Source organism: Hyaena hyaena, unplaced genomic scaffold, assembly GCF_003009895.1.
Source record: "Hyaena hyaena isolate Hyena2069 unplaced genomic scaffold, ASM300989v1 scaffold_17, whole genome shotgun sequence".
Lineage (NCBI taxonomy): Eukaryota > Metazoa > Chordata > Mammalia > Carnivora > Hyaenidae > Hyaena > Hyaena hyaena.
In genome coordinates this window covers 6,265,988-6,291,837 of record NW_024080648.1, presented here as the reverse complement: position 1 = coordinate 6,291,837, position 25,850 = coordinate 6,265,988, and the positions used below count along the sequence as shown (strand labels likewise).

The window sequence follows — 25,850 nt, the reverse complement described above, 5'->3', positions numbered from 1 at the left end:
TGTCTCCCTCTCTCTCCCCCCCTCCCCGGCTCATGCTCTGTCTGTCTCAAAAATAAACATTAAAATTTTTTTTAAAAATTAAAATAAAAACCAAGTATTCTTTGTCTATGTAGAAAGGCATATGAAGACCACCTACTTAAAGCAGGCAAACTAACACATTTAACACACTTCTTTTAGGTTGACCTCAAGTGCCTGTTGGATCCTTTGAGGAACCATCTTAACTTTATGTTTCTTCTTTAAGGAAGATTCTGCAATATTTACTTTCAACTTTTATTAGTGGCTGATGTAGGAAAAACAAAAGAGATGGAAGGAGGGGAGGAGAAACAAGTGCCAATATACAAAGAAACTCTACAACTGAAAAGACCGTTGTGGCTTCAACTTTCCAAAACCATTTTGGAAAGACTTCCATTTAAAGAACAGACACAACAGCCCACAACAGGCCTCTAAGTATGTTTTTATACTCTTGTTCCTACTTCCCAGTTTTTCAACAATGAACACCCCTCCCCTCAACAAGATCCAGGGGATGTATGCATAACCTATTCATAACCAAGTCATCTTAAAACTAAATATCAATAGCAAGTAGAAAATGTGTACATGGGTGTTACTGATTTTTAAGCTACACGACAGGATAATGGCAATTCTTTAGGAAGATTATATTAATTACAATTAAAAACAAATATCTTTGAAGTCAACTTTATATCCTCAGTTTTACTGGGGACAAAAATGAGTGCCATCTACACCAATAAATTATTTGGTTCTCAATCCTATTAATACCACCAAAGAGGCGCCTGGGTGGCTCAGTTGATTAAGCATCCAACTTTGGCTCAGGTCATCATTTCACTGTCTGAGTTCGAGCCTTGCGCTGGGCTGACAGCTCAGAGCCTGGAGCCTGCTTTCGATTCTGTGTCTCCCTCTCTCTGCCCCTCCATTGCCTGTCTCTCAAAAATAAACATTAGGAAATAGTTTTAAGAAGTACCACTACAGATAAATCAATCCATGGGTGGGAAAAATCTGTTCTGGTGAATACAGTAAAAATACAGAAATAAAGAGTAGCATTTGCTCCTTCTACTGGATTTTTAAGAACTATATAGCACAGACCTTGCAAGCTCTCTTTCCAACCAAGACTTTGGGGCTTAGGCACAAGTTAGTAGGAAAGAATGTAAACAATTAAGTCCAAACTTCGGAAGTTAATTGCAAAGTACTTCCTGTGCTCCACTGAGAACAGGACTGAAGTGGGTCAAAACTGATCTCACCTTTCTCTGAGCAACTTAAATCAGTGCTCTGCCTCTGTTCTAATGTGCCATCTCAAGGTCATTTACTGGTAATCTAACAAGGCTGAGGCTAAACTTCTCTCTGCAAAAAGGCCTGTCTGACAATTAACTAGGGAATCTCCCGGGCTGCTAAATAAAATAATTTATATGTAATGGATGTGGGGTCTTTGGTTTTAAACAGATTCAACTGGAACCTGAAAAGGGCAAAAGGAGGGGGGGTGTTTGTTGGGCTAGCAAAATTTTGAAGGCTTGAAAATATTAAGGACCATACTGCAACTGTTTCCCAACAGAGCTCCAAGAAAGGACTAATAAATCAATTTACCATTAATTATAATACATGTCAATCTTTAGAACTACTGTGAACCCAGTGGCATTTGGGATTCTAAAGACATTATTTTAAAATCAGACTATAGCAAAGGGGGGCTTAAGGAATAAAAAGCAGTCCTTTGTGAAGGTCATCATCCCCATTAATTACCAGAATTCTTACTATTGAGTCTAAGTGGCTTTAAAAATATCTATCTCATTTACTTTGATCCTTATGCCCTTTGAGATAGGTACTATCAACAGAATATTAATGGGAGGAAAACGGCGGTCCAGAGGAAGGCCTTGAATCAGAGTGTGGCAGAACCTGGATTTGAACCAGGTCAGCTTGACTGACACCTTTATTACACCGCCTTTGCCTAGAAAGCCTCTCAGACATGGTAACTGGTTACCAAGAAGCAACTTTCTCTGTTCTCTCAAGTCTCAGTTTAGAGATTTAGGACTTTTTCACAGGTACCAATACAGTTAACACTTAATGTTCTGCAGAAATACACAGAACTACCCTACCAAATACACAGTATGTTTTTAGTATTTCGGTGAACACCCCTACAGATAAACCAAGATGACATGGTAAAGGTTGGGAAAGTTAGCATCTTCCTACTAGTTAGACAGGACCTTTCTAAACCTAAAAAGATTTCTGCCATTAATGTTTTCATTTATTTAGCATTCTAAGATGTGTAAACAGACTGATTCTCTTTCATAACCTTGTTTGCTTTTTTTCATTGCGATGTATCCAGGACCTGTAACCCTAAATAGTTTCTTCTGCCTTCTGTTCAATGTTCATTTGCACAATTACACTGGCCTTCTATATGAATACTAAAATTCTATGAAAAATTGTACCGTAATATTTTGTGAATTCTAATTTTTTTCCCATTTTTGAAAGTATAGAAACACTTTGTTACACTTCGCCTATTTTTGTTTACTATAAACTAACCTGCTTGAAAACATGAATCCCTTCATTTTCATTTCCCACAATACGTTTCCAAATTTAGTCTTTTAAGTTCTGTGTATTTATTCATCCATTTAATTTTGGGTGATGTCTTATGTAAGGCAAATAGAGGACAAAGAGGATTAAAAATGATTCAAAATACAAGAGAATCATTGGTTACCAGTTTACACTACACATTTTCTCACAACTGCATTTAGGTCTTTTAATTTTAAATTTAAAAGCATTAATCTATAAAATTAACTTGCCCTACAATGGCTAGAAAACAAAAACTTAGACCCTTTTACTCAATGTCAAAGTAACCCAAGGTACCACTTAATTTTTCAATAATTCTCTATTGAAACTTAACTACATTTTTAGAAACTTTAGTCCTAAAAATATACTTCATGGTTTATTTTTGTATAAATATTAGCCTTTTGAGACAGTATTTTTAAGATTGTAGATTAGTCAGTATAATCACATTAGAACTATTTCTTATTCCTCTTAATCCCCTATTTACAATGCAGATATATCTATCTTCATGTTCCAGAAGCATTTACTCCTCCCCTTTATTTTGAGGTATATAAAGGTCCTGGACTATTATGGTTCTGTAATTAAAAGTTTTTAATCTTCCTATATAATAATTATTAACTATACAATAAAATTGCATGAAAAGATCACATTAATTATAAAGAAACTCACACTGTATGTATCTGTAATTAAGAATATAGCCATTGACAAACACCTTGTCAAAACACTATTCCACTTTAAGGGAGGGGCAGCGTTCAAGTCCCATCCCTACTCCCCAAGTCTTTAAAATGTTCTAAAGCATTACAGTTATACAGTAAGACAAAAGCTTTGTGGACCAAAAGTTAAAATTTGTGCAGAATTTCAGAAACATTAAGGCAGTGTGGAAGGGGAGCTCTACAATCCCTAGTCATTAGGATAGTATGATCATTCACTAAAAATAAAGTGATTTTACAATAAAGAGTGATTTCAGGGGCCAAACTGTGCTGCACTGCAGAAAAATGAGCCATGTGAATGGCCTAGGGAACTTTCATTCTAAAACTGGCCCAGCATCCAAGCAGAAAGAGTCCTAGCAAATAACTCATTCTTTGCACTTTGTGTTCCACAAACACTAACTTTATTTTCTACTTACATTTACAAAAGAGGCAAACAAATTCTCAACATTCTGAAACACTTGAAGAATCATGGAGATAGTTCAATACGAGATAGCATTTTTAAAAGGGAGTTTAAGTTTAAACGTCGGATCCTCAAAAAAAGCTGCACTGCCAAGTCTGAGGGCTATTTCACATAGCCATGTAATAGCTGATGAACCTGAGGTTTCCACATGTACTTATCACTGGAATATAAATCAGTTTATGTGAGAATCAGTGGCTCTTCCTGCTTGTTTCCTTTGGGGATGATACTAACATTTCTTAGCATTAAAAAATATTTTTTTAATGTTTATTTTTGAGAGAGACGCAGAGCATGAGCACGGGAGAAGCAGAGAGAAAAAGGAAGACACAAAATCTGAAGCAGACTCCTGGCTCCGAGCTGGGGAGGGCGGGGGGGACTTGAGCCCACGAACCAGGAGATCATGACCTGAGCCGAAGTCTGCTGCTTAACTGACTGAGCCACCCAGATGCCCCAACATTTCTTAGTATTTCTTTTAGTACATTGTATTGTCCAGTTTCTTATGTGAATGCTTAACAGATTTAAATAACCAACTTTTCTTCAGGAGAAGACTAATTAGAAATTTAACGAATTCCTCAGTCATTTTCATTAGTTGTTTTTCAGAACAACTTTTAAATTACTTGCTGTGCCATCCTAGGAACCTTTTATAACAATCCAAAAATGCAGGACTATCAGAGAAAAGCACAGAAAAATAATCTGACAGATTCTAGAACTTATTAAACAATATCGCACTAGGCATTTACTGTTTTTATTTTTTTTACATTGTATTTGGGTTATGAGTCACTTTTGGTGATGCAACGTTTGTGGAAAGCCTATCTCAAATTTCTTTGATGGGGCTACCTGGATTGAGGGTTTGTCAAGCCCCAAAGTGCAGAGTTGAGAAAAAGAGTCCAATAACCCTGCATCATGGCAACTCTTATAGTGACCGGCACAGGCATAGTCCTGAACCCGGTGACGTCAAATGGCTGCCTTAGAACTTTGCAAGTCAAGAGTAAGCAGTTATAAACAGATTTAACTGATAAACATTAGATCGGACTCATGATCTCATCTGGCAGCCTTGCATATTTCCCATCCAAAAGTCCCAGCTGGGATCACGCTAATTGGGCCTCTTCAACCATATTGAGCAATAGGCAAAGAGAAATTTAGGGAGAAAATTTTAAAAACTGATAAGAAACATATTGACACAGTGCCTGGTGAGGGGGAGCTGAAATACACCATCTGGATGCTTCTGTTTGTGAAAACTTTTGTTTAGTGGAAATAATTCACCTAACTCACAAGCTGTACAAATATTAAGATCAAAAGTCCTAACTTGCACAACCTATCAGGAAAACCTGTAATACAGGAAACAGACTGTTGTCCAGACTTCTGTCAAACCGAAGCCAAAAGGTCTTTGTGTGGTCAGTGCCTATCGTGACTCCCCTGGTGTCCCCCGGTACTCAGGGTCTGTACCAGCACTTTATAGCCACCTCTTTTCACTAAGAAAGTATACTCGTGATAGAGGTTCACATTTAGAACATCCACAAGTGTTTTTGCTTGGTGATTTCCTTTTAACACTTCTAGAAATGAATAATATCCCTATCCGTGAGGAGAAGCCTGGTACAGAACTAATGGATTCATTAATGCCATAGTGTTTGGTAATTCGATAGTTGGAGAGCTCAAGCTATTCAACAAAACCGAAATTGTGTACAAGGCTGGAATCACTGTGATATAAATAACCACAGTGTTTACTTCAATGCCGGGAATTTATGGGGATGGAAAAGCTAAAGTTTCCCTAGATTAGTTTGGCTGTTTTTTCAACATGTGACAGCATCAAGTACCTTTTCAACATGCTTTCTTAGAAATTAAAGATTTTCCCAGAGTAGTCCGGGACTGTCAGGGCCGAGACGCATCCTCTGCCCGTAGCAGCCATGAAGTGCCCCAGGAGCTACAGCTGCCCCCGAGCCAGAGGGCCCAGCCCCAGTTCAGAGAACAAAGACAACAGAAACTCAAGGAACATATATTAAAAAGAAAAACATTTTTTGTATACAAAGAGGAAAATCACATATCCAGTAGAGACCAGAAAGTGATGACCTCTGAGGGCCAGGTCCATGAAGAGACAGAAGGTCAGAAATTGAAGACAAAAATGGCTGGTAAAGAAAATGTCAGTAGACCTCCTGGGTAACAATGGAAAAAAACTGTATTCCTTTAAGGCCTTCTAATGAATTAACCAATTCAACTATAGTCATGGATACACCTAATTTTGAGGATAGTAAGCAAACTAGGCAGTTGGTACCAACTAAAGAGGCCCTCCAGGCTAACATACGACATTAAGCCAAATGTTTCATCTTAAAAACAATAAAGAGAAACAAATAATGACAGAAAAAAACAAAGCAAGATGATAACATGTCCAAGAAGCTTGTGCTTGGATCTCACTGTGGCCAAATTGTTCAGTCTAAGATTCATTCATTTAGAAAGCCTCTACAAGTCAGAGATGCGAGTTCTGCAGCAATGAAGAAACTTTCGACTACAGTTCCTAGTACCACAGGGCCTCTGCGCACAGACAGCAGCACTGAGACCGTCAAAAGCTATAGAGCCTCTAGAGTGACAACTACCACTAAACTTGTGAGCACTACATATCAGAACAGACAGCTTCTGCAACCTCCTATTAGAGGTCACCACGATAGGGGCGCCTGGGTGGCTCAGCTGATTAAGCGTCCGACTTTAGCTCAGGTCATGATCTCACGTTCGTGGGTTCGAGCCCCACATCGGGCTCTGTGCTGACAGCTAGCTCAGAGCCTGGAGCGCTTCAGATTCTGTCTCCCTCTCTCTGACCCTCCCCTGCTCACGCTGCCTCTGTCCCTTTCTCAGCAATTGAAAAAAATTAATAAAAATAGAAGTCCCCACGATAATGCTCAGGACGCGGTCAGACAAGCATCAGTAGAAGCTATGCCAATGTTAGAATTCAGAAAGGGCCTCGTGAGAATTAGTACAATTCAATATGGTTTCATCTAGTGCCAAAACCAGTTCTCAGGATGGAGATGAAGACAACAATAACAAGAAGCGTGAAATCTGAAATCACGGCCAGGCCCGTTGCATCTTCTAACACCAAACTCATGGAAAAGTCAAAAAAACGTTGACCCTAGCAGGCGTACAAGAGCAAAAGCAACTACTGATAGGTCAGCTCAGCCCAAAGAAACAGCAGAAGAGAGAAAAGCTTGTCTGAGTGGAAAGCTGACAAAAGGAAAGTGCCGAAGAGGCTGCCTCGCTCAGTTCCCCAACCTGAGCCTCAAGGGTGACAGGAAAACCCAGTTGGGTCCTTTTGGACTGGCCTGGTAGAAAAGAATGAACAAAAATTATTTACCGAAAAAGTAATCAAGACATTTTCTGAATGCCTAGGCCTGATTAGTGAGGGATGCACAAAAGAAGAAATATCGGTCATAGTGAATGACCTGATTAAAAATATTCCAGATGCCAAGAAACCTGTTAAGTATCGGATAGGTCTTGCACATATTGAACCTCTCACAAGTCCTACTGAAAATATTATCACAATCTATGAGAAAGCCATTCTGGCAGGCTCTCAGCCTACTGAAGAGATGCGACATACTCTTGCAGATATTCTGATAATGAAGAGTTGAGAAAAAGTTGAACGTGGAGAAAATACTGAGGAGGCTTGTGCAACCAAGGAATACATCCATGAAGTCAGCACTGAAGATAGAGGGGTCAATCTAGAGTTAGGAAATCCAGACATGGAAAAGAAAACTAGAAATGTGGTATTTCAAGCTGATAAAAAAGAGCAAAATAACAAACCAAAAGATTCCACCAATGATCCTAAAACCCTCAGTGCAGAAACCAGGGGAAGTCGCTGAATTTAATGTAATGGGTCTACTATACCTTACCCACAAAATGTCACAAAGATACCGTTTGACAATACAGATTCTACATTGAAAGAGCTCAAGTTTCTAACACCAGTGAGACATTCTAGACGTATTCAAGAGAAGACTTCTAAATTGCCAGATATGTTAAAAAGACCATTATCCTTGTGTGTCTTCGTGGGAAGAATTAACAGTTGGAAGGTAAAACCGATGCTTTTGTATGCCGTCCCAATGCAGCGCTATGCCCGATGTACTCAAGAGCCTGGAACAGTAGAAGAGAAATAAAGCGATGATAAGAAATGGGGTTTTTATTGGTCCTGGGGTATTTCGTTTGCTTCTTGTGGCTTTGTGGGTCTCTTAGGAATTGGCCAAGTACTGAAGTATTGCTGGCAATAAGCTCTCTTACTGATGTTTAAGTCATAGCAGGTATTGCCTTATGGGCAGCAGAAAGCTAAGCCTACCTATTCGATCTTCTCAGAGGGAGTTTCTAGGATGGTAAATTTGTCAAGCAGTTACTACGTTCCTTGGATATAAACAGGTTTCATCATACTGTTTGCCTGTTCACTTTGAATAGTTTTAAGTTAAATATAAATTTTTAGTCTTTAAATATAAGCACAGTAATGCTGCATCATCAGAGGTGTTCTACATAAAATTTATATATTTGCATAGGCATGTTCTTGAAAGTTATAACATACATGCCAGCCTTTAAACAGGATACTGACTTCTCATGGTCTTTCCTTAATTCTAGATCAGTAGGAAAGTCAGTAATTGTAATGCAGAGAGTGACTCCATTCAAATGTGAAGACATGGAAGATTCGGCTTGCTTTTCCACCCACTTCTTGTTCTGCAGACTGCCATAGTCTGTCGTGCTTTGTGTCCTCCGTGCCTAGGGACGCTGGTCTCTGGTGGCTTCTTTCCTTCTTATTGTACCTGAGGTCACCAGGAAGGGTAACCCCATGTCTAAGAGCAGATACTTTGTAGTAAGAATGAAAAGGTGCCAAACTCAGTGGGTATTTGAAACTTTCAATCTGAGTTTCTTTCTTGAGTTCCTTTTGTTATCTAAAATGCTAAGATTTTAACTTTTACCATTTCATTTGATAGAGTTGTAGACTATTAGAATGGAATTAGAGCAGGAGTATACAATGTTATTTTAATTTAGGTAGAATTTTTAAAATAAAAAATAGTTTCTTATAAAAACTTTACTATTAAGTCATGTCCCTTGAAACACGATAGTTCTATACAATAAGCCATTGCTTCTCCCTACACATAAATATCACCAATAGAATTGTTTTGTAAGTCTCTGAATTCTTAAATACATCGTCTACCAATTCTATGATTTCAAAGATATATTAGTTTTAAAACTGTAATATAAATGTGGTTGAAAAAAAATCAGTCTTATATTCACTCATTCCACTTGTATAATAGCACCTATCTTTGTTCTACTATTTTATATTCTAGATAGGATTTTTATTCTTTCATAAACTGTATCTAATGTTTTTAAATATATCTGTATTTTGCTGAAAAAAGAAATGAAAGATTTCCCTAAAAATTTTTACCATACACACTACTCAACTGATAAATTTCCTCAATCATTAAGAATATAATACTACATACCCTCAATTTCTCTTCATTTTCCATTTATTAAGGCTTCTTTGCACTGGAAGTCTGCATGACTGCCACGTTTTCCTCTTCAAAACCAAACTGCTTTTCAATTTCTATTCCAAAGTCTTTTTAGACCTTGAGAAAATACCATTCCTTTGTGTCTTGCATATTGTATATAAAAGAGCACAAAACAGAAGTCTTACCTTATTAAATGAATCACACAAAGGTTGTTTTCCCACCCTTCTTTTATTAACAGGTAAACTAAACTATTTAATGGTAATACAGTTCTATTGATTAGAATTGCCATCACAGAAACGTTACTAAACCCTGTTAAAGGAAACATTTTGTCATGTAGGATTCCAAAAGAACCCAAATCTACTACTGAAATCAGTCAACAAGTATAAGAACCCAATGATCACTTCTTCCTACTAGTATGATCCTAATTTAACAAACAAAACAAGTATTGGGGAGGATATGGAGAAACTGGAACCCTATATACATTACTGGTGGCAATTTAAAATGGTGCAGCTACTATGGAAAGGTTTAGAAGTTCCTCAAAAAGTGGAAGACAGAATTACCATATGACTCAGCAATTCTACTCCTAGATATATAGCTAAAAAAACTGAAAAGAGAGACTCAAATAGATACTTGTACACCAACGTTCACTAAAGCATTATTATTCACAAGAGCAAAAAGGTAGGAATAACCTAAGCATCCATCGACAGATGAAGGGATAAATAAAAGGTGGCAGACTCATACAATGGATTATCAGCCAAAAAAAGGATGGATGTTCTGACTGAAGCTACAACACGGAGGAGTCTTGAAAACATTACACCAAGTGAAAGAAGCCAAATGCAAAAGGACAAATATTTCAATATCCAGAATAGGTGAAGAAACAGAGACTGAAAATAAATTAGAGGTTAACCAGGGGCTGGAAGGGAAAATTGGGAAGTACTGATTAACGGCAACGTAGTTTGGGATGATGACAAAGTTTTGGAAATAGACATCAGCAATGGTTATACAACATCGTGAATTTAGTTAAGTGCCACTGAATTGTGCATTTAAAAATCAGTGAGATGGCAAAATTTTAAATGTAAGAATGACATAACAATTTTAAGCATTTTTTTAATATTTATTTTTGAGAAGACCACAAGCGGGGGAGGGGCAGAGAGCCCAACGCGGGGCTTCATCTCAGGAGCTGTGAGATCATGGCCTGAGCCAAAGTCAGATGCTTAACCCACTGAGCCACTCAGGCGCTCCACTGAACCATACACTTTAAATGGGTTGTATGCTATGTGAGTTCTATCTCAATAAACAGAAGAATCCAATAGACTTGGGGGTACAATGATAATTAGAGATATTTTACATCAATTAGTATAACTGAGAGTAGAGCCAATAATTGTTTATCCAGGCAAAGTTTAGTTGTGAAGGCAAATTGTAGTGATGTACAGTTTGACTGCACCAGACTTCTCCAATTCTGATATAATTTACAATTGAGTCTATAATAAAACCTAGCCCAGTAACAAATTAGAGGGAAAGGTATTTCAAACAAAATGTCACATATACTCCAGAGGTCCACACACAACCTTTCAAGGTATACAGCTGACCCTTGAACAACACAGGTTTGAGCTCTGTGGGCCTACCTGCATGGGGAGAAAATTTTTTTTTAAATAAATACAGTACTGTAAATGTATTTTCCTAATGTTTCTTTTCTCTAGCTTACTTTATTGTAAAACTACAAGATATAATACATATAACATACATGTTAGTTGACTATGTTATCAATAAAGCTTCTGATCAACAGCCAAATATTAAGTTTTAGGGGAGTCAAAAGTTTTATGTATTTTTGTATTTTACTGAGGGGGTGGTCAGCCCCTGATCCCTATGATGTTCAAGGGTCAACTGTACTTTAGAAGAGTGATTCCCAAACACCAGTGTAAGACAATGCCAGTTATGGAAACTTACACAAGCAATGAAGACAATAAGCCTGTTGATCTAAAGTGTTAACTACCAATCACTCTTATTTATTAAACAAGATTTCGGCTAGGCAACAGTGGCAATACTGGGGTCTTCACAGTTGGTAGGAAGCCAGGGATGGCTTATTCTCACCTCTGCTCAAGGTCCTTACCTTTATACCTGCTCTATCTCCTATGTTTCTTTTTAAAACTTGCACAAATCTTTTACTAAATCAGGCTAACTCTCAATATTACTCACAGTATCTGATTTATACGTTGCAAAATTACAAACAAATCCTAAAGATAACTGGACACTTTGGATTATCAGCACCCTCTTTCCATTAGCATGAAAAACGGTAAACTGCCAGTATGGAAATTACAAACATGTATAAAGGGTGAAGGATAGGTCAGATATTCTGTTGTCAGGTTAAAGAATGGATGGGGTTTCTAATCATGTGGATTAATGGGACCATAGATAACCTGAAGGGAAGTCTGGGTTTGGGTTATTTTTAGCTTAATTTGGGAGTTTTTACTGTAAAAACAAAATACATTGTATTTACTTTAGAGGATATAAATAACTTCCTGATAAAAATTCAATGTTACCACTTCATTCAAGGTGAGCATGTTTTTCCGTAAAATTATCATCAAAATGACTTAATCCAAAAATGGAAGGAAGCACATTTAAAAACCAGTCATTTGGGAAAAGACTAATTATTAATACTAATAACGGAACCAGACACTAACCATGACTGAGAAATACAACAAGAGAAGCAGGGAGAAGTGATTCATAACGCTGTAAACCAGTCTATATAGAGACTTACTGGACGGACTGAGTCTTTAGTTTCTCAATTGTGGAATAAAACAAAACATTACAACATGGAACTTTTCCCCCAAAGGAATGTGAGGAAAAGCTTTTAAGAGAAGCCTGGACAAATGACATGAGAAAATTTTGTAATGGCTAGGAGTACCGTATGTTTTTAATTCACCACTTAGAAAAGATGACCCTGAAAACAGCAGAATATGTGAGATCACAGAAAATGTGTCAGCTTCATGATTAAGCACATTATCCTAAACAGGCCCATTTTCTCTGTAGAGACAAGAAACTCTGCTCCGCTGTCACATAACACCAAACTTTATCATGACCATCTGTCCCAGACAGTATGAATTAAGTAGTCGGTCACTGCCACCAGGAAAAACACAGCAACATTCCATGGACAAAGCAAGCAACAAGATGTTGTACAAAGTAGACAAGATTAAGATGCAAAAGGCTTACTTCTAGTTGTAGTTTTAATATGCTTCCTGACTAAGCCATTCATCCTTTCTGGGTCTCCATTCCCAGAACTATAACAACAGGATGGCTTCCAAGGTACAAAGACCTCTAATACTTTATATATAAAAATTAAAATTAAAATTAAAATGTCAAAAAAGAAATCAAGAGCTCAATAAATGCCTTGCCCTCACAAGTCAGCCTCTGAGCAGAAGAAAGTTCAGGTTCAATAATCCACAGATAAATATTAGAGTTACCCTTAGATCCACAGAATAGAATTTTGAACGGTTTCACTTGGAGTTCTTCCCAAGTTATTGTCAGATAACTTTGTCAGATGAGAGAAGTCCACTTTATATAAAAGCCTAGTGTTCTTCAGACAGTAAAGCCATGGAGAACTCATTCTGTAAACAAGCTTCAACTATTATAGGAACAAAAAAAAAAAAGAACATGGTGGCAAAAATGAAAGAAAACCACCATCTAAACAGAACCAGTTTTATAGATAAGCTTAAAATTTGTTTTACATGCTGTGCTTCAGTGTGTGCCACTGGTACGCAATAAATCATTGGTTTATTTTGTTCTGTGGGAGACAAACAGGGTGTGGAAGCAGTTTTTCTCACAGGGTTACTTTATCCAAATGCAGGAAAATCCTGAGCTCTTTGGAGCTCCTAGATTCCAAAGACGGTCACGAAAAACCAACAAGAATAAATCACAGGTGAACCACTGCTTCTGTGAGTGTGTACATTTTTTTCAAAGGCTAAAAACCTTTCAAGATCATGTCACATTGACACCCATTATATGCTGACTAAACAGAGCCCCTGGAGGCCCTGTGCCTCAGCCCTTGAGTCTCCAGGACACCAGGTCTCCCCTCCAGCCTTCCTCGGCAGGATCTGCCTTAGCGCCAAGGCAGGTGGGGGAGGGGCACCGACAGGTTCCAGAGCAACACAAAGGCCTACAACCATGACACTCAGACTGCACTAGTCTAGGGGCCAGTTGCCTTTTAAGAAGTACCCTCAATCTTTTTGGCCACTTTCATCAATCCTTATTCACAGCCAGTTAGGTCAACCGCCCGGAGCAGGATGGAGCCAGACTTCTCACTACAACTCTTAACCTCAGGATCAGCCCTCAGTATCTGGAACTCAAATTCGGCTTCCTTTCACCTTCCCTCAGCTTGGTTCCTATTAAGTTGTTTTCTTTCCTAGCATACTAAAGGAAGAAAATATTTACTAAAATAAAGCGGGCAAAAGCCTCAAAACATATGGTAGACAAGATGCCTACCAAACATAGGTATCCCTACTCAATTACAGTTGTCAACCATTTATTATAGCACAATGCAGAATGTCTTTGGGGAAAACCAAAGACTATAACCTTAAAAAAAAAAAAAAAAAGAAAGAAAAAAAAAGCCACATACCTAAAAATGGAATCCTCACGAGACAAGGAAAGCCAAGATTTTGATCTACTCTTGGGTTAGGCTTAGCCTTTGAGAATATAACAATGGCCAAACTAAGCTGCACATGACCACGGGGAGTGATTAGGGCTGAATTAAAATAAGGCATTGTCAGGTATTTTGAACATTACAGTAAAAGCTGGAGAAGAGCAGAATATCATTCAATAGTTTGCACATGTGACCACAATTCAAGGAAAAAAATCCTTTAAAAAATTTTGTTTTAATATTTTTGAGAGGAGAGAGAGAGACTGCACGAGCAAGGGAAGGGCAGAGAAGGTGACACAGAATCCAAAGCAGACCCCAGGCTCTGAACTGTCAGCACGGAGACCAACATGGTGCTCAAACCCATGAACTGTGAGATCATGACTTGAGTCGAAGTCCGACACTCAACCGACTAAGTCACCCAGGTGCCCCAGGAAAAAAATCTCCTTAGATGGCTAATTGATGAAACCCTCCCTATCATATTGAGCAGTCATATTCCTTCCACGTGGTTTCCTGTACAAAGAGGTTCTATTCCCTCCCCCCACCTCACGAGGAAACATCAATGATTACATCATTACTACTTACATTCAAAGCATTCTTTGCAGCTTCTGCTTCTGAACGACTGTCAAAACTGACAAAACCTACGGGCTGAGGAAAGAAAAAAAATATGAAGAAAAAACATATCAGGGGACATATATTTTTCTGGGTCAAAGGTGATGTCAAACTGAAGAGCTAAGATAAAGAAATGACCACAGGCAATGGGTAGAAGAAGTAAGAAAGCCAGTTCAAAAGAATCATGACGCAGTGGCTTAGCCAAACTTCTAACATGAATCAATAGGGATTGTGAAGAGTGGTTCTTCAAGGGCACAGCTGGGGATTCAGAGGATCATAAAAAAAAATCTAGAAGGGGTTGGAAGGTGAGCAGCAGTGAACAAGAGAATAGAGGAAAACTTGGGTCAAGAGGCTCTACTTTCCTAAATCAAATTCACTGTACCTCAGTTTCTTCATCTTTTAAAATGGAAAGAGAACCGAATCACCTTTTGGTACACTGTAAGTGCAAGGAATACAATGACACAATGATAAAAGCCCTGAACTCTCACTGCACGATCAAATTTATAAAATGCATTTCCATTGCAAATCCCAAGGGATACCTTAAAAAGTTTAACTAGGTGTGTAAACCAAATTGTTCCAACTGAATAGAGAGGAGTGATAATCCCTCTGGACTCAGTATCTTCTAGTCCAGAAAGGTGCTTGCAACATAGCTTACTCACAATAAATCAGAGAATACCTTGCTGAGAGATGAAAGTGACTGAGAGGTGAACCTGCTAAGGTATTCAGCATGGGGGGGCGGGGGGGGGGGCATATAGCTAAAAATTTTCAAGAAGCTTATAGAAGCTATCAGGGTCTTGGATTACCACCCTCCATTCTGCACCTTCTGTGCTCTACTCTAGACTTGAGACTATACCTGTGATTTTAGGAGTTAGAAACACAGGAAAGACAGCACGATTCCTCCCAACAGATAGTTACACTGACTACAAAATTTTGCCTATTCAACCTTTTTTTAAAAAGGAAGAAATGGGAATAATTGGATCATTTGTTTTGAATATACAGACCAATCCCAACATAACCACGCTGGAGGCATTACATTTGCTTTCCTCAGGGACAGCCTCAGATATCCTAGCTGGAGACAATGGAATTATGAATCATTTTCCTGTGCTAATTCCTAACCAATCTCACCCTTAATTTTAAGTCAACAACAAAAACCAAATCCCAATGAGAATAAAAAAAGAGAATGCTCAGGCCCCAGTAACATTCCTGAAGAAAGTCAATTCAAATTTATTGTAGTAGTGATCATTTATATTCAAGTTTGAAATTCTTACCTGCTTAGATGTGAGCTTTATAAGAGAACCCTCGTAGCCCTGAAAATTAATAAGAACCAAATTTAGACCAAAAGACACTAAGGAAAAAAAAAAAGCAATTAAAAAAATGTTTTTTGAGTGAGCAAGCAAGAGGGGCAGAGAGGGAGGGAGAAAGCATCCCAAAGCAGGCTCCACGCAGTTTGTGCAGAGCCCAACACAGGGCTCAAACTCCAAATCATGAATGAGATTATGACCTGAGTAGAAATCAAGAGTTAGAGGCCTAATTAACTGAGCCACACAGGTACCCCCCAAAAAACAATTTTAATGGCATCTTGCTCAAGTAAAAAGGAGTCCTTTGGCTACTACTAACTCTTCTTTCAAATGCCTCTTAAGGTAATTGAGAAAGCAAATTTTACACACACATGCACGCACACACCTACCTATGCTTCCACACTTAATGCCTAAAACAAATCATATCCTGAAATTTATGCGTGTATCTATGTTTCTTTTCCTTATTTTTTTTTTCAATGAAATTATACAATAGTAGGAAAATGGGTTCCTGTCGACAGGTCTTTTTCATTTTCCAGAACTAGGAGAGTGAAAGGAGTAAATTTAGTTAAGCTAGGAAGATATCTTACTAAATTTGTGATTAAGTACGTGATGACTTGGTCATGGGTCTGCTATAAAATAACATTAAAACATTAAGAATGTCCCCTAAGTAGAACTACTTATGCAAAACTTCAAACTGCCAGGAGAAGTCAGGCAAGTAGTGATGCTAAATTCTGTTGAGTTATTTTGCTTACTTATTGGAGCAGCCACTTTTCATCCTGGTATTCTGACTGGAACATGCCAAGATTCCCTGTTGGCTTCTTACTGCAGATCATCCTCAAGAAGGATAGAAACCCTCCCTTTTCACTCCCCTCCCTTCACCCCTCCTGGCTCCTCAGGTTAAGGATAACAAAATGTGTTTATTTCTGAAAATAATCAATAGCTGGTGACTTGCACTGATGGATGACTCAAGGGGGAAAAAAACACCACTTGACATGATTGACCACCACACATATCAGTGCCAAGACAGATTTGCAGACTAGGGTCAGCCTCCAGGGACTTTAATTAAAAGAGGGTTGTTAGGAATGTACCAGGGTCCTGACTCTAGCGTTGGGGTTTCTGGGCAGGATGTTGGGATTGATTCATCCTCCTATCTTCCCAGCAGAGAACTATGTTACCAATTAGCTACTGTCAACATTTTACCTCAAAGACCTTGAGCTCTTCTGGCCAGAGAGGTCATGATTCACAGCCCTGCCTCTTCCTTTTTCAAGGTGCTGTCTCTGAAAAACTTGGGGGTTTAAACACTCTGAAGGCCTCAGAGGCAAAGGACAAATGGATATTTCACTCAAGTACACCACCACCGGTAGCGATATATCGTGCTCTCAAGTCACAAACTGAAAAACAGCATCACAGACTAGTTCAGAACATGGATGGGGGAGTCAAATTGCTTGGGTCTGAATCCTAGCCCTGTCATTTATTATGTGTAAACTGGAGCAAAATTTGTTGTTATACAAGTTTCATTTTCCTCATCTGAAAAACTGAGGCCAACCCACATGGAGTATGATGCAATTTAAATGGAGTAGTTCATGTAGGAAGGCTTGCTGGCTCACTCTCTCTATACACACAAATACATAACAGTATTCTGTCCTTTTAGATGATCAACTCAATTAAAAAGTCCTTATCCTACAAAAGGGACAGACAGTAGAAATGGCAGCCCTGCAGAAGATACTCAGGAAATCCTATGAAATTGACACTCTCCTCACAACATCATCATCTTTTTTCCCCCACTTCCTCTCAACTAAGCACATCTAACCCTTCTGTTTCCTTCCCTCTGTTCCGTCATCATTGTTACAGTAAGAGGATGGCTATCAGAATAGACACAGGTCTATTAATACATGGTGCCTTCCCGGCACGTGACCTAGATTTGTTGGTGTTTAACAGACTGCCCCTTCAACCTCCTATCTTCCTTTCCTACCCAGATGTTTTCAACTGTTACATCCTACTCTCTCCTTCTCCCTGAGAAGCTAAACTCTGTCCCTCAGTCTGTCTTGCCTCTGTGGCTGGGGTCTTGCTTCAACACAATGGAGGTCTGATCATTAATCAGGATGGCCCACCACCTAATCGTAAATGTGCTCCTGGACACTGCTGCTAACACGTTCTCACTGACCAGCTCAGATACAAGCCCTGAATTCATCATGACTTCTACATGGTCTCCTTGAGGGCCTAGGCCTCCAGCCCACAGTGTACCCAGTCCCATTTTTCTCTTATCCTCAACACAGGCTAGTCTTCAAGGTTTCTCCTTGGTGGTCCAATGCCCCGTTACATTCTCAATTCCAGCAAGGTTAAATAAGTATCTTGAATGTGATTTTACCTTGATAGTCCTAATGGACAGGCAGCTGTGTTGAGTATTACATGATGTGCCAGCATACCAAGTAATTCTTTAAAATTCTGTTTTCCTTTGTATGAAATTTAGGACATTCTTCTCACAGGAAAACAGTGGGTACGTTGTCTAAATAGATATACTTAGTTTAAAAGTATATTTAACTTATGTATCCAAAGAATAGTATTAAGAACAGCATTTCCACTAATAAACCTTGTAGGAATACGGCTTAACTTATATTACTGCACTGGTAATATAAGTAACAGTAATTGATAGAATTTTTGGTCAACTGTACTCAAAAGAATACTCCCGATTTGCAGATGATAAACAGGGAAGACACGAAGGCTGTTCTACGTGCAGAAGAGCCAGATGCAGGTCCACATTAGAAAGAAGAGAGACTTTTCTAGATTAGCTGTTGGGGAGGACAAAACACTGGAGACCATACAGTGAAACTGAGCTGTTAACTCTCCTTTAGTGACCAACCTTGTAAGAGGGTCACCTTATAAGACGCTTTCTCAAACGTATCATTTCTTCTTGCAGAAACCCCACAATGCTCATACACACACCTTCTGTTGCCTTTTTTTTTTTTTTTTTTTTTTAAATTTCTCAAAGAGAAAAAGTACCTTAAATGGTCTGAAAAGCAGATAGAGCTCCCGAGGTTTGATATCCAGAGGGAGACCACTGACAAACAGGGTCCGGACCTGGAAAATAAACAGAAGTGATCAAGAGAGTGGACAATCCAGAGAACAGCTCTCACCTGCAATCTCAGAAACACACTCCTTCATATACTTCACAAGTCCTACCTAGTTCATATTTTTTCCCATAACCCAATTAGTACTCTAACAATGGCATTTACAAACTTATTTCTCCTTTCCCAATTAGCCATTACCTGATTCTAACCCTATAAAGGGAAGAGGTCTACATAGTTAAAAGTATCAGCTTATGGGGGGGGGGGGGGGGGGGGGGGGGGGGGGGGAAGTCATGAGAACAGCAAATCTACCACCTCTCTGCTCTATATCAAATGACTGCAGAACATGGTTCCAAAATAAAAATCTGAACAATTTCTGGTTTTTCCTGTTTGTCCTTGCCTCTCCCTCATCGGCATTAATAATTAATTTTAATAAATGTAAAAAGGTTGTTGAATAACCCAAACACATTTAAATAGTAGCCAAAATGCATAACTCTCCATCTGCTCAGTTCCAAAAGAGCAGGGAAGACTTCACTGACCTATACCCCCTAAGGCCTAAGGTACAAATTACGTGATTAATTTCTACCGAAATACAGAACACTGATGACACACTTTTATTTGGGAGGACTGGAAAAAACACGTTAGCCTTTGACTGGGGACTTAAAGAATAGGAAGAATATTATCACACAGACAAAGTGCAAACAGAGAAGAAAAAGACTCAGAGGCAGAGAAAATACTAATAACCAATGCAATGAACCGGAGGGTGGCACAGTGGATCCTGGAAGAAGGGTGAGCCAAAACTGAACAGGTACCCGAGGATCAAACCACAGGGGGCATCAAAAGTCAATGGCTCAGGAATCTGGTGTTCACTGAATAGGCGGAGAAGTCACTGAATCATTATCACCATGTCTTCTTTCTACTTCGTGTGTTTTGTGGGCCTTTAGTCAAGTTTTCTACACCTTCCCACACAGAGAGATGTAATGAACATGTAATATTGTTAAAATTTAAGATGTACAAACGTAAGGATTCAATATACTTATATACTTATATGTTGGTAGTCACCACCAGAGTATTAGCTACTGAGTCATCTAATCAACCATTTCTTCTTTGTGGTGAAAACATTTAGGATCTACTGACTTCCCAGTATAATACAGTATTGGTAGCTATAATCACATTGCTGAGCATTAGATATCCATAACTTATCCAACTTCTAACTGGAAATCTGTATCTTTGACCAGCATCTCATTTGCCCCATCTTGATCCCCTGGTAACCACCATTCTACTCTGTTTCTATGAGTTTTGACTCCACCTCCACATAATCTATTCTTCTTCTCTACTCAGGCTGATACAATTTGACAGAGTTCCGCATCAGGTATCATGTTGCTACTTTATGAAAAATTCAATGCTGTATTGTTGACCAACTAGAAATCTAGATTTTTCTTCAGTGCAAAACTGGGAGATTTTCTAGAACCCTAATGCTCTCTATTGATTTTGGTTGTGAAGAAGCACAAATCAGGCAAAACCCTTTATTGACCTACCATACAGTAAAATGTCATGCCATTTGCATACAGGTGTGTAATCAACACTATAATGATATAAACAGCCTCAGAATCATGAGGGCCTGTTATTCATTCATATTCTAGATAACTTTATTGTGCTATAGTTGATACACAGATGACCCCTGAACACAGGTTTCAACTATGTATGTGGTCTACTTACAGGCAGATTTTCCCCCCAATATAGTTTAGTACTATAAGTGTATTTTCCTTTCCCTATGATTTTAATAACTTTTCTCAGCTTGTTTTATTGTAATAATATAGCATACAATATATGTAACATACAAACTATGTGTTACCTGTACAACTTCAACAGAAGGCTATTGGGAGAGTTAAGTAATAAGGGAGACAGAAGTTACATGTGGATTTTTGGATTTTTGACCGTGCAGAGGACGGTGCTCCTAATCCCCTACAGGGATCAAGGGCCACTACATAATAAACTGTACATTTACAATTTGATAAACATTAAAAAAAATTCTTAGAGAGTGTGTGCTCCTTCACTATGGGGGTGAGGGGGATCCTAAGCAGGCTCCACACAGTCAGTGCACAGCCCAAAGCAGTGAGATCGTGACCTGAGCCGAGATCAAGAGTCAGATACTTGATCAACTGAGCCACCCAGGCACCCCTGCAATTTGATATGTTTTGACATATGTATAACCTGTGAAACCAACACAACAATCAAGATAATTAACATATCCACCATCTCCCTAAGTTTCCCGCTACCCTGTCTTACCATCCGCATCCCCAGGCAATCACCAATCTGTGCCTTCTGTCACTATGATTATAAATGGTCTAAAGGTTTATACAAATGGAGCCATAAAGAACATATTCTTCTTGTCTGGCATTTTTACTTCAGCATAACTATTCTGAGATTCACCCACTGTAGCATTATCAATAGTCTATTCCTTTTTTACTACTGAGTAGTATTCTGTCCTAAGGATACAGTTCATTTATCCATTCATTTGATGGTACAGGACATTTGGGTTATTTCTAATTTTTGCTTTTACAAATAAAATGGCTTGGAGATGAACATGCACTGATTTGTCCAAGTCTTTGTATGAATATGTTTTCTTTCTTCTTGGTTAATTACCTAGAAGTAGAAGAGCTGAATGATACGGTACGTATAGACTTAATTTTTTTAAAAACTGCCCTTCAATTCCTTCTTTTATTACCCAGAACATGATAAATGCTATGTACTTAAAAACAAACATATATTCTATTGCTCTTGGATAGTACTGTTTTACAAATGCTGACAAGGTTCAATTTATCTTTTGCCTTCTCCCATCTCCCTCAACTTTGCCAGAGATAAAGACTCTTTTTCCAGGAACTTTCTTTTATCAAAGTTAAGGCCAAATTACTGACGATTGCCAAAGACACAGATGAGGAGGGAATCCTGTATTCAGTGTGCCCTCATTACCATCCACAATGTTCTTCCCACAGTCCAAAAAAGTAAACACCATCTGTCCTTGGCTGCTCAAGCCAGGACGATCTAGAAACCGAGGGAATCCCAGCTCCCATTCACTCTGACTTTGATGAGTAGTACCCAGTATGTTTGACATTATGCCAGGTGCTGACTATATGACAAATTTCCAGGGAAATATGTAATAAGCAGATTCTATGGTTTAAACGCTGGAGTACCATTTGTCCATTAGCTATGTGACAGATATTAATTAAAATTTAGGGAGTTAACTTAGAAAATAAACTACCATTTACAGTATTGTTCTAAAGAAAAATACTTTACAAACTTCAAGTCAAACAGTTTACCAACAAAACATAAATCGGGGGGGGTTTCAAAATATTACGTGATGTAAATTAAGGCTCATTTACATCAATAACATGTACTATTATGCAACCGATAAAAATTACTGTCAAGAAAAAGAATTATGTTCAAGGAAAAAGTACAAATAGTTCGATTTTATTCTGTACAACAGCCCACACCCATATGTATTGAGAGGTATAACACGCCTTTGTGGGACATACACACCAAAACAGTTATATTTATATGGCTTACCCGAGTGGTGGAATAAGTGATTTTCATGTTGATTAGCTTTAATACACATGTATTAGATAACTTTCTTTAGTGGAGAACTGCCTAGATTTTTTTTTTTTTTTTTAGGAAACTAAACAATGTCACTATTTACATCAATAAAATTGTTTATAAGAGGAAACTTAATTGTAAACATTTCAGAATTAGAAGTGATGCTGATATTAGTATCCCAAAGTGTTATACTTGAAATAAATTGCACTCCCATTGGCCCTAAGTTTGCTACGCACTCACAGATGACAAGAGGCTCAAAGAAACAATTTTGTTCTAACTGGAGGCAACTAAAATTTCTAGTATTTTATTTACACATGGACACAAGTTACATTTCCTATAATCTAGTGAATCTCATCTCAAAAGCCTTCCTAGATATCTCATCTCTCACTGAAGAGAGACTGTCTCCTGACAAAACAGATGGACTAGAAGAAAGAATTTTTAAATAATTACATTATGTATTTATGAGTACAACTAAAGGTCACTTAAATCCAGTACTTGAAATCTACATGCCTCAAATCCTTTCCAAACCTTCTCAGACTAGGAAATATTAAGTTAAAAAAAAAATCATGGATAATGAATGGAAAAACCTCTTCCTGAATATCTAACTCCTGCTATTTCATTGTGACTAGGTTCTAGATAGTGGGGATAAAAAAGGTGGGGGGGGGGGGGCGGCTCCTGGGTAGCTCAGTCAGTTAAGCATTCAACTTCTGCTCAGGTCATCTCACGGTTCACAGTTCAGGCTCTGTGCTGACAGCTCAGATTCTGTGTCTCCCCCTCTCTCTGCCCCTCCCCCACTCATTCTCTCTCTCTCTCTGTCAGAAATAACACAAACATAAAATTTTTGTTTAGAAATAGTTTAGTTCCCCCCTTCTCACCCCATTTTTTTTAAACCTTAACCATTAAATAGGATAACATTTGTCTTTACTATGTCTGTGGAAATCACAAAGGTAAAGCATGATTCTTGCTTGCAAGGAGCTTAGGGCCAGTGAAGGAGATAGAACATGCAAATAAAAATGGTAACAGAAAGCTTAATTCATTCACAAAGTAACCGAAAGTGAGGGGAAAGTCTGAGACATGTAAATAATCAAATAGGGAAAAAAGGTCCCAAAACAACAAATGGAAGATACCCAAAGAACTTTGTGGCAGGGTCAATCATTATCCAAGGCAGCCCTTCATTTACACAGATGTGCCTGGCACCATGCCTCTAGCATCACAGATGTTTACTTTGTCAGATACACGGGGAAACACATTTCTTAGTCAAGGACACAACATGCCTCATAGAAGTGCAAGACATGAAGCTGCTGACAGCTCTATCCCAAAGGGACGCTAATGGATTCTGTGGATGTACCTCCAACTTCATCTTCACACCACAACAGAACTGAAGGAAATGCCAGGGGGAATCTCCTGTGCTGGACAGGAAGAGCAAGACTTCTTTGCTCATTTATCTGGCATTCCCTATAGAGGCCCCAGTTGCATTTTGGATAAAACTAACCATGGGTTCTTCAGGGGCAGTGCCAGTTCCCACCTGAAAGACAAACCACATATCAGTGAGGAACTTCTAATTTAATAAATTCTAATTCAGTAAGTAAAGTCCTTGTGTCAGGTTTGAGTTTTCCTGGATCAAAAGGTCAAAGGAGGCCCTGAAATGGAAAGGTCCTACGTTTAACAAAGAACACACATTATCCTGCAGGTAATCTAGACATTAAAGTATAAACCAATAGATAAATGCTTCATTTCAGTACAGAGCAGAGAATAATCACACTTTCCAGCCAGTGGCCCTATCTGGTAAACATCACAGTGTCCAAGACTCTACGCCTACGGGCATTTCCTGTGTATGTTTTTTAGTTGTTTATAAGAAGATGTTAGGGATCACTTATGTCTAAGCTGCTCTGAGCTGACCTCTTGAGGTGCATTTAAATTCACAGGATTGGGAAAAGCTATTTCTCATTTTCTAATGATTCATTAAGCCACTAATTTGCATCATTCTAATGAGTGAAACCCGATGGTACTTCTACCTATGATAACCTATCCTCTGCAAGCTCTCTATCCACCTACCCACATTCTTAAACCTATAAATGCAAACTCCAAAAGCAGCTTTCAAAGGTGCTATAGGCTTACTTCTTTTGGAGTAACCATTCCACTCTGTAAATATACTTATGTGTTTCAAAGATCTTTCAGACTGTTTTAGTTTGCAGTCTCTTATTTGATAGTGTGTAAACATAATCCTAGGCAGAGTGCATAGTCTATAAATCTCTCTTAGATTACTTTAGAAATCTACAAAAGAATACTGTATATTCACAGGAGACAATAAATGTTTGCATGTCAACACCTCTGGCTGACAACACCTCTGGCTGACAACACCTCTGGCTGACAACACCTCTGGCTGACAACACCTCTGGCTGACAACATGGCAAACAAAAGGAGGTAACCAAATCTGCGAGGCACAACTGTATGACTATGGTTACAACATCAAATGACAGATACTCATATGACAAAAAGGTAGAAAAGGTTAATAACATTATTAGAGACAAGTTTAACTAAGAAAAAAGGAAGGAGATATAAAGAATCAGAATCAAGGGAGAAAAACAAGAAAGACTGAAAATGACATAGACCAAAAGACAAACAGATCACAAAAAAATTCAGGACTGTACACACAGTAACATAGACAGATCAATATATGGTTACTAGTAAAATCACTCCCATTTCAACTTACGATTTAAACATACTTATGTATAAATAAGTCCCAAATCCACTATGAAAGGGTAATTCACAAGGTTTTTTGAAAAGATACTCAAAATTGCTAGCTTGCACATTTAAAATGGTGAGTAGATATCCAGATCTACTGACACAGAAGAAGGCTCCTATTAAGTGAAAAAGTGAACACCAGAATTTGCCTACAATCCCAGTTTTTTTTGTTTTTTTTTTTAAATTTTTTTTTAATGTTTTATTTATTTCTAGGAGAGAGAGAGACAGTGTGAGCAGGGGAGGGTCAGAGAGAGAGGGAGTCAGACTGAAACAGGCTCCAGGCTCTGAGCTGGCAGTCAGCACAGAGCCTGACGCGGGGCCCGAACCCACGAACCGCGAGATCATGACCTAAGCGAAAGTCGGACGCTTAACCAACTAAGCCACCCAGGCGCCCCTACAATCCCAGTTTTTAAAATTTTTTTAATGTTTTATTTCTGAGAGAGAGAGAGAGAGAGAGAGAGAGAGACAGAATGAGCAGGGGAGGGTCAGAGAGAGAGGGAGATGCAGAATGTGAAGCAGGCCCCAGTCTCTGAGCTGTCTGCACAGAGCCCAATGTGGGGCTCGAACCACGAACCGTGAGATCATGACCTGAGTCGAAGCTGGATGCTTAACCAACTGAGCCACCCAGGCTTACAATCCCAGTTTAATTCCTTCAAGTATTAGGAGTTAGTATATGCTACCAAAAAAAAAAGAAAAAAAGTACTGAAATAACGTTTACTAA

At 38.6% G+C, this 25,850-nt stretch overlaps 1 protein-coding gene and 1 pseudogene across 7 annotated transcripts in view; one reads left to right on the top strand and one right to left on the bottom strand.

The window, feature by feature from the left end:
• RBPMS (RNA binding protein, mRNA processing factor) overlaps positions 1-25,850 on the bottom strand; it is a 177,851-nt gene that overhangs the window by 83,824 nt on the left and 68,177 nt on the right. For all 7 annotated transcript variants that reach the window (XR_005526122.1, XR_005526120.1, XM_039220818.1 and 4 more), the window contains exons 2-4: positions 18,726-18,803; positions 15,696-15,734; positions 14,401-14,463 (exon numbers count right to left, since the gene is read on the bottom strand). Coding sequence is in view for 5 of the 7 variants with exons in the window: in XM_039220818.1 (XP_039076749.1) it covers positions 14,401-14,463; positions 15,696-15,734; positions 18,726-18,803 (180 nt within the window). In the remaining 2 variants the exon portion in view is untranslated. The remainder of the gene's footprint in view (positions 1-14,400; positions 14,464-15,695; positions 15,735-18,725; positions 18,804-25,850) is intronic.
• LOC120222738 lies at positions 4,621-7,858 on the top strand (annotated as a pseudogene).